This window comes from Marmota flaviventris, chromosome 2, assembly GCF_047511675.1.
Source record: "Marmota flaviventris isolate mMarFla1 chromosome 2, mMarFla1.hap1, whole genome shotgun sequence".
NCBI lineage: Eukaryota > Metazoa > Chordata > Mammalia > Rodentia > Sciuridae > Marmota > Marmota flaviventris.
Window position 1 is genome coordinate 68,811,383 of NC_092499.1, and position 17,824 is coordinate 68,829,206.

General features: G+C 36.6%; 1 protein-coding gene across 9 annotated transcripts in view; it reads right to left on the minus strand.

The window, feature by feature from the left end:
* Positions 1-17,824, minus strand: part of Syne2 (spectrin repeat containing nuclear envelope protein 2) — a 332,720-nt gene that overhangs the window by 162,844 nt on the left and 152,052 nt on the right. For all 9 annotated transcript variants that reach the window (XM_071607983.1, XM_071607984.1, XM_071607982.1 and 6 more), the window contains 10 exons: positions 16,661-16,861; positions 16,145-16,316; positions 15,317-15,429; positions 13,847-14,049; positions 12,014-12,133; positions 11,622-11,913; positions 10,159-10,310; positions 8,961-9,270; positions 7,030-7,194; positions 5,683-6,024 (listed from right to left, as the gene is read on the minus strand). In XM_071607983.1, coding sequence (XP_071464084.1) covers positions 5,683-6,024; positions 7,030-7,194; positions 8,961-9,270; positions 10,159-10,310; positions 11,622-11,913; positions 12,014-12,133; positions 13,847-14,049; positions 15,317-15,429; positions 16,145-16,316; positions 16,661-16,861 — 2,070 coding nt within the window. The remainder of the gene's footprint in view (positions 1-5,682; positions 6,025-7,029; positions 7,195-8,960; positions 9,271-10,158; positions 10,311-11,621; positions 11,914-12,013; positions 12,134-13,846; positions 14,050-15,316; positions 15,430-16,144; positions 16,317-16,660; positions 16,862-17,824) is intronic.

The following is a 17,824-nucleotide window of genomic DNA, read 5'->3' on the forward strand; positions in this document are numbered from 1 at the left end:
CTTTACCAAACCCAAGAGCCATTTTCTACCCTGGCAGACAAGCCAACAGAATCCCTCAAACGAACATTTCAAATTTAAAAGGCAACATTCCTTTGCTCATGACAGGGAGATTGGAATGCAGATGCCAGGCCCTGATTGGCTCCTGGAAAGTTCTTTCAAGACCAGTCATCCTTTGCTCAGTAAGTACCCTCTGCTATATCTTATTTGAAACATTTTATCTTAGGTTATGTTTCAAGCATATACAAAAGAACAAAAATAACAGATTCTCATTACTGAATACACAAAACAATATAATTTTCCATATTAGGAAAATAACCGAAAGCCCAACCCCAACCTTTTTTCCTCTTTTCCTCCCCAGAACCAACCCTACTCTAAAGTCCACATACACATCATTACACTGTTATTACATGCATCAGAACTGGCATAGTAGTGTTCTGTGTTTTTAATTCTTACAGAAATCAGAATCATATACCTACGATTTTATACTTGTTTAGTTTCACTCAAGAGTATATTTTGAGATTTTATCCATGTTAACTGGTATAAATCTAATGGTCATTTTAGCTTTGTATCTGTTCCAATGAATGAATGAATGAATGTGACTTATTTATCTCTTAGAATACTCTGGACAATAACATGTCCCTCTCTTCCTGTCACACCTCATACTGTAATACACACTGTATACTCCTGTATGGTTCTTGCATGTACATGTAAATTTCTTTAGGATATTAGCCTAGAACTCAAATTAATAGCCACAAAACATGATCCATTTGATTACTGATTTGCTCTCTAAACTGAATTATGGTTTCATTTCCATCAATGGAAACAGCCAAGAAAGCAAGTCAGTAACAGCGTCACCATCCTCTCTCCTTCATAGGAATGGTCCCATAGTGTGTCGGCCAGGATCTAAAGTCCACCACTTGGAACCTGCCAACAGGCGGACAGCGTGTCACACCAGCTCTAAGGGACATGTTTCTTCCTTCTCTAAAGCCTTCCAACATGAAGTAGTGAAAAACAATCTTAGCATAAATCTTATTGCCATCAGAGACAAAAAAAAAAAAAGGCAGATCAACAGTCTCAGAGGCTGCTGATTACTCTTCTTTAACCCTCTCAGTATAATGTCTAACATGTCAAAGTGACCCACAAAGCACTAGTGACTCAGCCAGCCATGCTCCTCCCTCTCAGACTTCATCTTCATCTAAGGCTCTCCACTGCCCTCTACCCTCTGGCCAAGGAGCCATCAATCAGCTTCTGAAACTCCTGCTTTCTCCCACTATTTCCTCTGTCAAGAAAGCTTCCCACGCCCAGCCCAGAGCTCTGCTGCCTCCAGCTGACCCTTTCAGTCCCTGTTCAGGAGTTGCTTCCTGAGAGTAGCTGTCTCTACCTCTACTGTCCGGATCAGATTGCTTTGTTAAAAGCTAACCCCAAACTGGGTTCTTCCTTAAGCTCCTGTAGTTAGACTCTCGTTAGTGTAATTCATTAAGTAACATATGTCTCCCCCACAAGAACAGAAGCTCTATGAGGACAGACAGTGTCTGTGTCTGAATCTTCACTGCCTGATCAATGTACTTTTACTGAATGGACACAGAGACAAACTCAAGCCAGAGAAAAATAGAACATTTTACTTAGTCGTCTATTTTTCAAATTCATAATATGTGAGTTATGAAGTGGAATAGAAAGAAAATGAGGACCTGTCAATCTAGCAGTTCTTGGCCAAACATCTGTTAGGATTGAGGGAAAAGCAAGAAAGCAGAGGTTTGAAAGAAATACTAGAGTCATCACAGCACACACGACTCAGGAAGATCAACTCACATAATAAAGAAAATCTATTTAAATTTGTTTAACCTCACATTTCAGAACTTATTTAGACACCCAGTTTCCACCTGTATAACACATTTTGTGAAACAGTGGGTAGAGTTCTGAGCATCAGAGTGGGCATGCAGCATGCCTGGGTTCTACCCCAGCTCTGCTGGACTTCAAGCCCATTCTCTAAAATACAAAGGTTAGGGAAGAAAATTTCTAAGGTCTCTTCAGCCCAAGATTTTAGGGCCTTGGAGCACATTCTCAAGCACACACTGTTTGTAGACAGCAAGAACATGTACAGAGTGCAGGTTGCTCATCCTGTAAAGGAATAAATCTTGGACTGTGAAAAATACTCCTAGAGTAAGAAGCAAGACTCAAATGCTGGCCAAAAGACCAAAGTAGGATACTTTGAAGATGGAGTAGACACATGGCCCAGCTAGGTGATCCATTATGTATAGTTACTGAGTTACCAGAAGAAACATCAGAAGTAGACACCAATTACCCCAGGACTGAAAAGTCTCCCTGGGTGGAGTGGTTTTCCTTCTCCTGGTAGACTCCACACCTGGCTTCTGCTCACTCACCCACTGGAAGCCCTGGAAGCCTTGCTTACTCAGGTGATCACCTATCTTCTAGGATTTATCTACAGATGCTTTCTTATACACCAAATCATTAATGATCAGAAGCTTTTGAAAAGGAGAAAAACAATTCACAAATAATGAAAAGCAATGACACCAATGATAAGGAAATTAAAGAAGTAATTATAGACCAAATGTTCTGGGTGTCTTTTTTTTTTTTTAAGCAATTATGTCATGTGGGTTGTCATTTAGGAAGACTGCAGCATAAAAGCTCACTGAATACAGTGAATCTGTAATATTGCTTTATGATATTTTTGAAAATAAAAAATAGAAAGAATATAGGACATAGGAGTTTCAATGCATTTACTCTTGATCACTTCCCTTTATGGATATCTAAAAGCCCAGGAGATTAGATAGTCCTCACTTTTTAGCATTTCCTAACATGTTACTTTACTTAAGTTATATAGGAAGAAGGAAAAGGGAAGGTAGTTCTGCCTATTCATTCTTTAAGACTCTTAGAAAACTGGCTGAGTGCTTCGGCATCTGCCTGTAATCCCAGGTACTTGGGAGGCTGAGTCAGGAGGATCACAAATTCCAGGCTAGCCTCAGCAACTTAGTGAGATTCAAAATAAAAAAAATAAAAAGGGCTGATGATATATTTCAATGGTAGAGTGTAAGTGTTCCTGGGTTCAATTCGTAGTATGTGGGGAAAAGAACTCTCATAAACGCACATCTACAAAAAATATATTATGCTATTGGAACATCATCACCCATCCTTCAGAATAAATTTGTGATTTCTTTTGATTCTAGACAGTTTTAATATTTCCAACATTAAAGAAAAAGTCAACAAACGTTTTAAATTTAATGTGTCTAGAGTAAATTTCATCTAACTGAAATCATTAGCACTAAATTCAAATGCACAGGGCAATTTTTAAGAGGAAAATCATACATTCTACAAAAATTAATATTTAATAAAGAAAATAAAAACATCCTAAAAATTCTTCTAGTGACTTATTTAAAATTATCTGATGAAACATCCTAGATTTCAAAGTCACATGAGGTGAGCATAGATGGGATATTTGCTTCCTGTAAGACTGAAAGCTACTCTACCCCATATCCCAACAGAATGAGAGCAAAACAGGTCTGCATAAGTGCTTTTAATCAATTCAGTGCTTATTTTCACTATTATAATAGCTTATTTTAAACAGATTTAAAATTAAATAAGTTGTTCTTTTCTGTGCTTTTTGTATTCATGATATTGAGGTGTCTGAGTCCTGACACTGAATAATATTACACATGTATTTTATTTGTCATATTAAACCTGTATTTTATTTGCTGTGCACAACCCCAGCCCCATATTTGATCTTGAAACTGCTCTTGACCTTTCATAATCTAACATTAGACAACTTTACACACTATAATATTACATAGTACAAAGTGCAGCCTGCACTTATTGTAGAAAAAGTAAGCCCAGATTCAGAAAAAGATTCATGCTACAGAAGAGTAAACACTGCTAGGGAATCAAAACTAATTTTCTGTAATCAAGACTTATGAAACATATTTGAAGACTTAAATTCCTTCCTCTGTCCTGAAAAAAATCTTAATAAACTCTCAAACTACAAAAGCTCTTATCATCTGAGATTAAGTAAACATCTTAATAAATTAAGAAAACATCGTTAGATTATGATCTTTATATAGTTTTTAATGTACTTTATTGAAATCTGGGGTTCATGGTCAAAATGTGCCTGAGAAGTTAGTTTAGAAGTTATTGGGCAACTAACCCCTGTTGGCAAAGTCTTGTGTTAGGTTTGTGTCCTATCTTACAACTTTATCCTATAGAAAGCACTTGGGTATTTTTCCTTTTTTACATAATCTATTCCTCTTTTTAAAAAAATATTTATTTTTTTAGTTGTAGTTGGACACAATACCTATATTTTATTTATTTGTTTCATGTGGTGCTAAGGATCGAACCCAGGGGCTGACACGTGCTAGGCGAGCGCTCTATCGCTGAGCCACAACCCCAGCCCCATTCACCTATTCCTCTTTAAATATCATTAAGGAAGTATCTTTCACATATACAACCTCAAGTGTCTCACCCACAGAGGCGTCACTCTGTTAGACTTACTTCCTTAGGATTATCTAATACAGTGGGATTTATAAAAAGACTTTTATCATGGCCAAAGAGAAGGTCCATTGGTAATTAACCTTGCTTAACATATTTCTAAAAAATCCTATCTGGTTCCTTTAATCATCCATGACTTTTTGTTCCAGGAAGACAATCAAAAGGCGTGTTCTCTTCCTTCCTGTTGATTACATGTTCCATAAAAAGCTGATGAAAGCTCATGCCTGACTGACCTAACCTCCGGACCGTCCACTGTACCCTGGACAGTGAGAGGCTGCCTGCCAGGGGATCCGTTCAAACACAGTTGACTGGGTGACACTTCACTGCCTTTACCACATGGATCTGAAGCTACAGGAAAGTGCTTTAAGAACCACAGGAAAATGCACCTATTTGGTTTAGAATAAAAATTTTTTTAAAAAATCCTTCTTTTTTCTTTTTTTTGGGGGACGGGGGTGGGCGGTATTGGGATTGAACTCGGGGGCACCTGACTACTGAGCCACATCTCCAGCTCTATTTTGTTATTTTATTTATTTTAGAGACAGGGTCTCACTGAGTCACTTGGTGCCTCGCTTTTGCTGAGGCTGGCTTTGAACTTGTGATCCTCCTGCATCGGCCTCTTGAGCCACTGGGATTACAAGTGTGCACCATCACACCCAGCTCCTTCTTCCTCTTCCCTGAGAAAATTAGGAGTCTGAATGTAAATATTTTCACACTAAAAGATCTGACAACATTTAAGAGTATATTTGCAGTATAGGGTTAACAAAAGTAGAGAAAGAAAATAACTATCTCTGGTTTCATTTATAAAATCAACCCAAAAAAAAGAAAGAAAATTTGAGCTGTTAGATTCCCGCCCCCTTAGGAAATTGGTAAAGCAAATTTTCTTTCTTTTGCCTTTTCTAATTTGCCTTTGTGCTCTTGACCCACGAAACTGTATCTGATTACCTATCTGTGAGGATAATATACCTAAATTGATGATTGACATTTTAACAGACTGAACAGTAATATTTCACCACTAAAATCTGGATAGTTTTCTAAGGGCTCTTTGTACAAGTGAGTTTCATAAATAACCAGTATGCTGAGGATTTAATTATGAAGTCAGAACGCTTGATTCGCAACCCTCTTTTCAGAGCCAAACACCTCTTCTTTCTTAGACTTATCCCAGAGAGTGTAATCACCAACACTTACCTTGTTTACTTCCCAGTCTTCCTCCAGCTCTTCCACTCCCACCAAGAGCCAAGTGGACTCCACCACCTCAGAAGTGGCCTGCCTCTGTCTGCCTGGCAGAGGAAACTTCTCATTCTTTTCTATTGAGCATTTTGATTTGAGAAGGCTGTTGAGATAATTTTCAGTCTCCTGTTTAGCAGATTCAATTCTGTTTTCCAAATCTTTTTGTTTACACGTAAGTGATTTTATATCATCTTTAATAATAATCTGTCCCACTGAAGATGTATTTTGCTTGATGGATTTTGCTAATGCTAAAATCTTCTTCAGTGTGCCATCTTGTAAACTGAGTCTACTTTCTAGTTCCTGTGAGTGGAGAAAAGATTATTGTCAAAAGCAACTCCATTGAACTGTCAGAAGAGCTGGCTTCTGTGAATTACAGTGTTAATATTAGTAGAAATCATGTATTAAAAACCCTATCAATGCATACCACAAAGAAGAAACTTTGGGTAAAATTTAAGCCAATATAGCATCAAAACAGATTTTATAAGGAGATTTGCAACAAGTAATGCAGCAAATGTTTACAGCATTGGTTGTAAAACATAGGAGGTGGTCAACAGATATGTGTTGAATATTCATGTTTTGTTTAAGATACTCTTTCCACAAGTCAAAACACTAAAGAAAAGTGCCTGCTATGTGTAAAGTATTAAAAAGAAGAAAAGAACCATGTGCCCACATGAATCTAATTCTAAGATTTAGAATTCAAAGATTTGGAGGTGATGAGAAATAAAACTATCAGGTATACTCTCTTAGATATAGTAGAAATTCAATTAATAATTACAACATGCATGAACAAATGAGGCTAATTTGAAAACTCCAGACAGAAAAAGAATTTGAAGTACCATAGTAGCCACTGAAGAACTTTAAGTATTACAGTAGCCATTGATGTTACTGGTGAAATGGAATATGTCTTATAGTATTCTATGGACTATGTGGGATTTATTAGTCACTAACTTAAAGGGCAATAAGTATTCACTCATTCATTTAACTAACAGTTAAGTACTAGGATAGGTTTTGAAGTTACATAAATGAATAAGAGTCCCTTCAAGTTCACATAGTTGAATGGTACAGACAGGTCACAGGTAGAATTATCTCCAAAGGCCACTGAGTCAGAGTACAGTTCAATTCAAATTACAATTGGATTTGGCCACTAAAGAACAATGTTCCCATTGTTTTGACTTTTCAGAACTTTTGCTATCTAAGTCATTTGAATAACACTTAAATTTCTGATCAAAACCACTGATTAGTCAAGTTCTAATGAATGTTGATTTTTTCCAAAAATGTCTACCACATATGGACATTGTTTGATACCTGCAGTTTCTGCAATTTGTCCTCAATTGCTGTTTGATCCACGGGCAAATCAGAAAAACTAACTAATTCCATGGAGATATTGTCCAATGTGGTATTCAGCTCTTTGATGCAAACCTCGTATGAATGGTGTTCTTCAACATGATCCTCTAATTTTTGCACAGAATCCTAAAAATAGAAACAATTGACAATTACAAATTATTTCTTTCTGAATTTTTCACAAATAATTACACAATTTATAAATATTTGTTTTACAAGGTTCCACCTTTTGAGAGTGTGTTCTGCCAGGCACAGTGGCACATACCTATAATCCCACAAATTGAGAGGCTGAGGCAAGAGGATTATAAGTTCAAGTCTAGTGTGGTAACTTAGCAAGATTCTGTCTTAAAATAAAAAATAAAAAGGGCTGGAGATGTAGCTCAGTGATAGAGTGCCTCTGGGTTCAATCCCCAGTACCACAACAGAAAAGCCGAAATATGTCCACAACTGATCCAGAGTTCTGAAGTAAAGATCTCAGTGTCTGAGGTATTTCATTGCAAAATCTGCATCTTTCCCTAAAAAATGACTCAATAAAAACACTTGTTCTTCTTATGCTTTATTGCCCTCATTTCCTTCCAGAAGATAATTTTTTGGCAAGCAGTTTACAAAAAGAAATAACTATAAATTATATCCTTAAATCACAAACATCCATAATAAACCAGGTGCCTTAATTATCTTTTGCTTTAAAACCAAGAATTCACAGTTGGAGATGAGACTCTACAAGATCAACCTCACCCCATGTTCCTTTCCTAAGAATCAAACTCAAATCTTACATTAGGAAAAAGTAATCCTAACTCAAGAGCCAACCATTTTCAGGTTCCCTCTGTGGGGTAAGAAAATAAGATAACCACACCTGATCAGAAAAGCAGCTAGTATTAAACAAAGTGATATATAGCCACCTTAATCCCTTCCCAACTCCTAATATCTAGACAAGCAGGATTTCTTACCGAGGTAATCGTTACTTTGAACCCAGCTTTCAGTGTGCAAAGAATTATAAACAGTTCTATTAAAAGAATATAGTCCCTCTTAACAAGCTGACGATTTACCTCAATTCTTTCACTGCAAATAATGTCCTAAGATTTAAGAGAAGGGCACTTATAAGAAGGTAGGAACAAGATAAATGAAATATCACAATGTAGATGGATGAACAGGTGAGTGGATGGATGGATGGATAATGCAAACACTGTCCTTTTCATAGAGATGCCTAGAATCTTAAGCCATTCAACCCCTAAAGAACCAAACTTCAATGAAAGGTAATAGCATTATCATCAAATAACCCACAGTGGATTCATCTAGCAAAACTGTTTGGATTCCTCAGTCCTTGAAAGTTGGCATTTTCATCTGTTATGGTTTGGATGTGAGGAGTCCCCAAACATCACGTGTGAGACAATGCAAGAAGGTCCAGAGGAGATGTGATTGGATTGTGAAAGTCTTAACCCAACCAGTGGATTAATCACCTGATGGGATTAACTGAGTAGTAAATGAAGGCAGGTGGATATGGCTGGAGGAAATGGTGCGTTGGGGTCGTGGCTTTGAGGTATATATTTGTATCCGGCAAAGATATTTGTATCTGCTTTGTGATCATCATGTGAGATGCTTTACTCTGCCACACTCTTCTGCCATGATGTTCTGCCTCATCTCGAGCCCTGAGGAATGGAGCCAACCTTCTATGGACTAAGACCTCTGAAACTGTAAGCCTTTCTCTAAAGTTGTTCTGGTTGGGTCTTTTAGTCACAGCTGACTAAAACATCATGTAAAATGATAAATTAACTTTTGAAAGCTTTAGGTTTACCAAAAGAATGACAGCCAAGCAATAGTTCTGAATATGAATCTTGCATCAATAGAATGACTGCAACAATCATTTAAAATTGTATTTATCAAAGAATAAACTTCACCTGCAGTTGTTGAAGAAGACTCTCATGTAGATGTTTTATTTCCAGCCAAGGCTCCTCACTGAAGCTGGGATTTTTAGTGCACTCCAAGAGGTAATTTCCTTGAGATTTTAACTCCTTTAGCAAGGATGTCAAATCTTGTGCTTTCTGGAGGAATTTCTTATAAATTTTTAACTGGGCTTTCTTCTCTGGCAGAGCATGTTGAAGGGCAAAGCCTGCTTCTTGCTTCTTCCTTAGTTCTATGAGCATTAATCTCAAGTCCTCCTTACTTTGCAAATACTTTTCCCCTTCTAGCAGAAGCTTTTCTTGATGGCTAAATTTCACCAAATATTTTATAAATGAAATAATAGCAAAATGGAAGGGCATTTTGCATGCTAGAGTTGAATGCACATTATAATCAACAGCATTACAATAATACTAATTCACATTATTTCCAGAGACTCTTCAGGCACTATAATATTCTAAAATGGCACTAAATTTAGCTCAGAAATCGAGGCATAAATTATTTGCATATCTAAAACATAATTATTTTTTGTTACATAGTTTGATCAGAGAATATTTAATACTTTAAATTTCAAACTAGTCCCAATGGTTTTGTTATACTCAAATGTAATTCTTACATTTCTTACAAAAGTAAAATAAGCATTCAATATATTAACCAATTAACTGGCTTATGCTTTCTGTATCTTCAATTTAGTTGTAATTTGGTGGTCTCTTTAGAAAAACATAAGCTTCACATTTCAAAACATGAAATGTACCATTTAAGACCAGATCAGAAATAAGTATGTTCTCCAGAAATATGTCTACAGAATTTGGCCAACATTTATCAATGTTTCCACTTTAAGAATTTCTTAAGAAAAATATTCCAAAGCATCAGTTACTCCACAGGGATGCCATGCAGGCTCTGAGGGCTGACTGAGGGGAGGGGGTTGGCACAGAAGCAGGGTCACATGAACGTGGAATGAGAGGTGACGTGACTTGGTTTGGAAGAACCCCACAGGATGATGCACCAGATACACTGCCTGAGCATGCAGCAGCCGTTTCATATCTGACCTGGACTATTTCTCTTGCCTTGGACACCACTGACTTTCTCTCCAGTAGATATTATATCCAAACCCAGACACCAGACAAAACATACTTGTTATGACTCCTCTGAGCAATGAGAAAAAACACAAGCAGGGACAGCACTCCCACCCTCTACCTTAGGTATGTGCTGGCCAGATGCAGCGTGCTGTCCCACTGGTTGGTGATATCAGCAAGGGTCTCCTGCACCAACGGGGCTTCACAGCTCTCGGCTTGTCTCGTAATGGTCTGTATTTTGGCGTCCCCTTCAGGCTTTAGTAAAATGATTTCCTGAAACACAAAATACAAAAGATATTATAATTTCATTCATATTAGAGATTTTACATAGCATAAAGCTTACAAATAAAAAGATATCCTAAGATTCTAACTGCAGAGCATATTTCAAAATAACCCTTTCATTTTCATATATGCCCCAAATATAAAGACATCCCCTTCACATTTATAAAGAGTTGGTTCTCAATAAACATCTGTCAGTTTGAGCTGATCAGGATCAGGAGGTGAGTTTCTATTCACTGCCTCATTTTCAATTGCCTTCTTAATTTCATATGCTAAAAAAAGCTGGGTAAATCCTCCTTCCTATTCTCTTCTATTATTTATAAATGGAGAATTAGGGTAGCAAACTAAATAAGACCTTCTTATACAACCCAGAATAGATTATGGCCTCCCATAGGAAAACACAGCTTTCCTCTCAGTGTCAACTCTTATTTCTCCACCCTGACAACAATTCTTATTCTCTGTTCTCATTCCCTCTTTTGCCCTGACAACTCAGTTCTCTCCGTCTTGTAAAATCTACTTGAGATTTGTCATCAAAGAAAACTTTCAGACATAATCCCAAATGATGCTGAATACTAAGTATCACCAACCTTTCCAGCTCACTCTTCTTGAGCATCTCTTCCTCTAAAAAATGCTTCAATTTATGTGAGTCCAATAAGTACATAGGCTTCTATGCCCTGCTTTTATTTTTTTGAGATTGGGGTTCAATAAGTTTCCCAGGCTGGCCTTGAACTTGTGATCCTGGTTCCTCAGTCCCAAGTCACTAGGATTACAGGCAGGCAGCATCATAGCTGGCTTGTGCCCTGTACTTTAAACTAGCAATATTCACTGAATGAATCTCCCCTTGGAGAGAAAGAGGACTCCAAGAAGCATGAGATTTCTTTTTCTTCACCTCCACTAAGCATCTAGTAAGCCTTCTGTGAGCATATAAACCCACCCCAAGAAATACTCTCCACCCTGCACTTGACCTTGCGAATGCCTCTACTATACAGACATATATTCACTTTTGTATCCCAGCACCTGCTGTGGCTCTGATCTATTGTCTTTATTTCAATTCTTCTGCATGCAGTGAAGATGGAAAATAATTGGGTACTGCCCTCTCAAAGACAGGATATTCTTTCTCTCTTTCATATGAATTAAAATAATTTTAGATCCATCATAACCCTTCTCTTTTGTAAGCTCAGTGATTTGAATTTCTTCAACCATTCCACAGTGATTCTATTAAGAAACAAATCTTTGCAGTTTTCCTCTAAATCTTTTCAAAATTAGAGTTCACTCTGACCTCTCAAATTCAGTTTCCAGTTATACCTTTATTTTTTGGATTCTTTCCTCGAGTGGCATTTTGCCTTCAGATGAGTTCAAAGCCATAAGAGACTCTTTAATCTCTTGTATCCAATGAATCACATCATGTGCAAGATCATTAAAGCTCTGGTCCTCAGCAGGTGGCAACTTAAATTCTTCTTCAATTTCATGTAATTGTCTCAATAATGTCTGGTATCTTTCAATCAAACATGTTGATTCGTTTATTATTTCATCTTCCTCAGTAAACCCATGGTCCTTCAAAGAGTCATTCAACTGGACCAGAGATTCAAAATGTTCCCTGTAATTTACAAATAACATTGAAAGTTTATAGGAGTCACTCCTACACAGTAGAAGAAATCATATTCCCAAGCAATATATTTCATATGAGATCATGATACCTCTTTTCAGCTAATGCTTGACAAAATAGCTCAGTTTTCTCTCCTGATTCTTCCATTTCTTTCCATTCCTCTTCTTGATTAGTCAACCACTTACTCAGGCTTCTGCAATCATCCTGCAGTCTAAAAGAATATTACAAAGATTAGGATATAAAATAAGCAAAAAATGTTTATACTCAAGAGGATAGCATGAACCTTGTCAGTCAACCAAGTTTTTACTATCAGTTTTATTTTTTGAGAAAACTTGTAACATATAAAACCTGAATAACTGCCTATATTATAATGAAATTCATTAAAGCAATGAACCACACAAAGTATCAAAAATAACAGGAAAAAAAAAACCCAAAATGTTTGGACTGTACCCTGAACCTTTGCCATTAGTTACTTTGTAGAAACTCCTAGCACCAAACCTGAATTTAAAAGTCTAGCTAGGGCAGAGCACACTTGTAACTCCAGCTACTTCAGAGGCAGAGGCAGAAGCAGAATATCAAATATTGGAGGCCAGACTAGAAAACTTGGCAAGATCCTACCTCAAAATAAAAAATAAGAAGGGCTGAAGTTTGAAGCTCAGTGGTAGAGCACCCCTTGGTTCAATCTGCAATACTTAATTAATTAGTTAATTAATTTTAAAAATGAAGTACAGTCCAGGGCTAGGAGCATAACTCAGGGGTACAGCACTTGCCTAGCACACATGAGACCCCGAGTTCAATACCGAGTGCCCTCCCGCCAACACACATGCACACATGCATACACACACACACACACACACACGGAAAAAAAAAATCCAAACCACAAAGAGTATAGTTGGCCCTCTGTATCCATGAGTTCCACATTCATGGAGTGAGCCAACCACAGATCAAAAATATTTGGAAAAATAGAAATTGCATCTATACTGAACATGTACAGACTTTTTTTTTTCTTTGTAATTCCCTAAACAATATGGTATAACAGCTACTTGCATAGCCTTTTAATTGTATTAGGTATTACAAGTAACCCAGAGATTTAAAATATATGAGATGCCCTTAAAGTATCAGGAACACAAATTCTGGTTTTTGTTTTTGCTAAATATGAATGAAAAAAGTCACACAATTCCAAGAATTGCCATCTTGTGACCTTAAAAAGAAGCCCTACATAATGGTCCCAATGGTTAAAAAAAAAAAAAAAAAAAGCAATCCTGAGAAATGGAAGATAGAGATATTAAGTCCTGATCATGTTGTTTGAACCAACTACTCAAGCCCCTGTTAAGCTATATGTAACACTCAATTTTTCAGTTCTATGAATTATTAAATTGCTTTTTTTTTTTTTTTTTTAAAAAAAAAGGCAGTTAGAGGGGGCTAGGGTTGTAGTTCAGTGGTAGAGCACTCGCCTTACACACGAGAGGCACTGGGTTCAATCCTCAGCACCACATAAAAATAAATAAATAAAGATATTGTATCTATCTACAACTTAAAAAATATTTTTAAAAATGCAGAGATAAAGAGAAATATACTGTTGTTTATAACCAAAAGCATCTCCTCTAATATGTATCAATATTACTGTCTCATCAGAAGGTGAAAAGGGTTCTTAATAATAATTAAAATAAATCAAATAGGACTTCCTGAAATTTCATATTAATATACAAGGGTTATATGCAAATATTATACATTTTATATAAGCAACTTGAGCATCTGTGGATTTTGGATGCTTAGATACCAAGGAATAATTATATCTATTTTACCTATTAAATTTTTATGTACTGCATATCACAGCATACACTGTACTGAGGAAGAGCACACGAGAAATAACTCTAAAAATATCCCGTGAAAATGTTATTTAGATTTCACCTTTACTCCGTACCTCAGTAGCTGCTCCAGGTAGTTATTGAGTTCCTTTGCCTGGGCCTCACATATGGACACCATTTTTTCTAATTCAACTTCTTGACTCACAAGCCAACTGTTAAGCTCTTTAACATGGGCTTTAGGTAGGTGCTTCTTCACATGCTGCAATACAGTTTCTACCTGCTGTATTTTACTGCTTCTTCCTTCAAGAGTCAAGAAATCCTTAGGAAAGACAAAAAAATCAATTATGATCTAAAGGTAGTCACCTGCCACCCCCATGACACTTTTCCAAAGCAGTACACAGATGTTGCCAATTCCCAGGTAACATTCTCACAGAAGGAAAGTAATGAAGGTGTGGCTAACTCCAAAGGTAGAAGACCTATGGTAGTTCTGGATGTGTGTATCCATTTGCACTTGAATCTGACTTTCTGGATATCACATCTAGCATAGCAGTACAGAGCCACCATGAGGTCCCTCAGAGCAGGACCAGGAAAGCTACATTCTCCTCTCCTGGCTCTGCTCAACTCTTCCTAAATACTTGCTCTGACATCCTTATATAAAACTAAACACTATTTTCCATTTAACCTTTCCAACACCAGAATTTTTTTTCCCAATGTTTGTGTTTCAAAGGTTTGGGTGTGAATTGCTGAGTCCCATGAAATGGGCAAATTAAAAGCAAGAGAGAAAAAAAAAGTGGGGCTTTAAAGAAACAAGAAAGATGATTCCAGTAATAAAGCATAGTACCATTAAAACAATAAATTAAACAAAATGTTTAGTGCTTTCAATAAGCTTGAGAACACGACTTGTCATCAAAATATTAATGTACTAGATAATCTACCCCAAAATGATCAATATTTAAGGGTGCCAAAGGTACCTTACAAGCTCTGTACACTCAGTGCTCTGTCTAGCAATACATTAAAGTTCAATTGCAATTTTTATCAGAAATATGACTGGGGGACTGGGGTTGTGGCTCAGTGGTAGAGCACTTGTCTGGCACGTGCAGAGCCCTGGGTTCGATCCTCAGCACCACATTAAAAAAAAAAATTAAAAGGTATTGTGTCCAACCACAAATTAAAAATAAAATATTAAAAAAAATTTAAAAATATGACCGGGAAAATAATTAAATGAAGTAATCTTTTTCAAGGAAAAAAAAGAAATTTTATAGTCCAAATTAGGTGAAGTCTTCATCTTTGATCAAACATGATTTTAACACAATTGAATTAACTAAAACAGCATCTTAGAGTAGTATCAAAGTGGAACTTGTTTAAGCTACTTGCACACTTAACTCAGTAAAAACAGAGTTCCAAAATACTTAGGAAAAAAGCCTGGTTACTTGGGACTATCATCTGTTAAGTAAAAAAAAAAAAATAGTCAAAGTAATTATTATTTTATCTACTTAAAATTAAGTTTCATGCTGCCAATATTTTAGTTATGATAGATTGATTAAAACGTACATATACATTTTAATATGTATACATGTGTATCTTACAGAAAGTATTTGCAGCTTTTGTTCCACACTCTTTTTTGTTTCTGATGAGTCGAAGCACTCTTCAAGCCTCACTTTAATCTTGCTGAACCAGTCATTGAAATTCTTGCATTGATCTACAGGAAGTAGGGGAGAAAAAAAGCTCTATACATTCCAGCAGAATTCCATACACCTTATTATGTAAGAGATTTTATAACCTGCTTCCTACACCATCCTGGAAAGTGGTAATACATCCTGAAATCCAATTATGAGGCCTAATAAAGTCTACAAAGTAATTTGGTATGTTTTACACCAAATCTCCCTCTTATTTATTTATTTATTTTTTGGGAGGGGTGACGGGGACTGAGGATGTAACCCAAGGGCACTTTTCCAATGAGCTACATCCGTAGCCCTTTTTACTTTTTATTTTGAGACAAGGTCTTACTAAGTTTCTTAGGGCCTCACTAAGTTGCTGAGGCTGGCCTCAAACATGCAAACCTCTTATCTCAGCCTCCCGAGTCACTGGGACTACAGATGTGTGCCACCACACCTGGCTAAACCAAATCTCCTTTCAAAGACACTTGTAGAGACAGAACACAAGCAGCCTTCCTGACTCATTGAGCACAGTTGAGTAGTTCAAACTTAACTTTTAAATTAAGATTTGGGGCTTTAAAGAAAAACACATTATTTAATGCCAGGCATTAATCAGTAAGTATTTCCCCCCAAAGGTTTTATCCAAATATTATTCCTTTAAATACAGTCTGTGCAAACCATTTATAAGTCAGGCTTAGATTAGTTTTTGGGTTCACAGTACTATCTTCATACTTCAAGTAAGAGGAACATCACACTCACCATTCAATAATGAAGAAAAGTGATCTTGCAAAACACCTTTTTTGGTATTAAATAAATCGCTGACACTTTCATATTGCCTCTTCAATTCAGAGAGTTCAGGGGTGAGACAACCTATTTGATGCTCAAGTACTATCATGTTGTGCTTCTGCTGTAGAATTTCTTGTTGGATCTCCTACAGATGTAAACAAACAACCACCATTAAGTCTTAAAACAGGCTCAAGTCACAGAAGACAGATATCTCAATTGTTTTGAAAAAGTCTACAAGATTTTGAATGAATGGATTTGCTTTCTCTTTGCTAGCAGGTATACAATCCATTGCAAATTTAATTTTAAAAAGTTACTGTAGACAAAGCAATTCAAACATCAAAGTGCTAAATACACAGAAACTGATTTTCTGGGTATTCCCCCGCCCCCCGAACTTCCATTTCTTTCTGTTTTTATTAACGGAAAAAGGTCAAGACCATGAAAAATGTGAGAGTAAGACTGAAGATCAGAAGATGAGTAACTGGGCAGCACCTCGAGTTTAGTGAAAATCTCCAAGCTGTCGGAAGGAGACAGGGCTTTCAAGAGGGACTCCGTCATCCCGATCTGGGTCTTGGCTTGGTCGAGATCCTCCCTGAGCTCAGCTGTGCTGCTACCAAGCTCGAAGCAATTGGACTCTCCTGATATATACTTTTTCACATGTTCCATCTTGTTCAAAATAGAGCGTTCCATGACCTGAAATCATGCAACATATAGTTCTGTGACGGATCTTATTGAACTAGACTGCAAGGCAAAGGCATTGCTAAAAAGTTAACAAGACTGCTTCATTTCAATTTGAAAAAAAAAAAAAAATTCTTCTCATTGCTCTACATTACTCCATATCACCAGTACAATGATAGGAACATTGCCTTGGAAAAAAAAATAAAGAATAACATAGAAAAACTGAAATTAGCATTGTGACTTTTTTTCTAAGACATTAATTGGAATCCTTCCCCCAAAATAAGTTTTATCTAACATATCAACTGAAGTAATATCTCAAGGCACTTAGGAGATAAGACAGATAAGATTAAAACACACAGAAAAAAATTAGACAACAATGATTGCTTTTTATATATACAGAATCCAGGTAAGCACTTCCTGTGCAAAATACAGGCTTAAGAAGGTTGAATAACAGGACTGGGGTTGTAGCTCTGCAGTACAGAGCTTACCTACCATGTGGGAGGTGCTAGATTCGATCCTCAGCACCACATAAAAATGAATAAATAAAAGAAAGGTATTGTGTCCATCTACAACTAAAAACCATAAAAAAAAACCAACAACAAAAAAGAAAAAAAAAAAAAAAACAAAGAAGGTTGAATAACTTGCCCAATACAAAGCTAGTAGGTGATACAGCCAGGATGTTACCTACAAAGTACCTCCAGAGTTCTTATTTAACCACTGTGCACCCTGATCCAAATAAAATTGAGACAATTATCTTCATACAACAGAAAAATCACACTTGGAGCAAGCTCCCTTTTTCTCCACCTAGCAATTAATAAATCTTATAGAATATGACTTGAGTCATATTCTCTTTCCTGCACCCAAGACATTCACAAGAAATTATTGTTACTTTACATGGAAACACAGCCACATGTGACCCTTTACATAATACACCTGTAAATGTGTATTATTCATGCTAATCATGGGGAAAAAAAATCA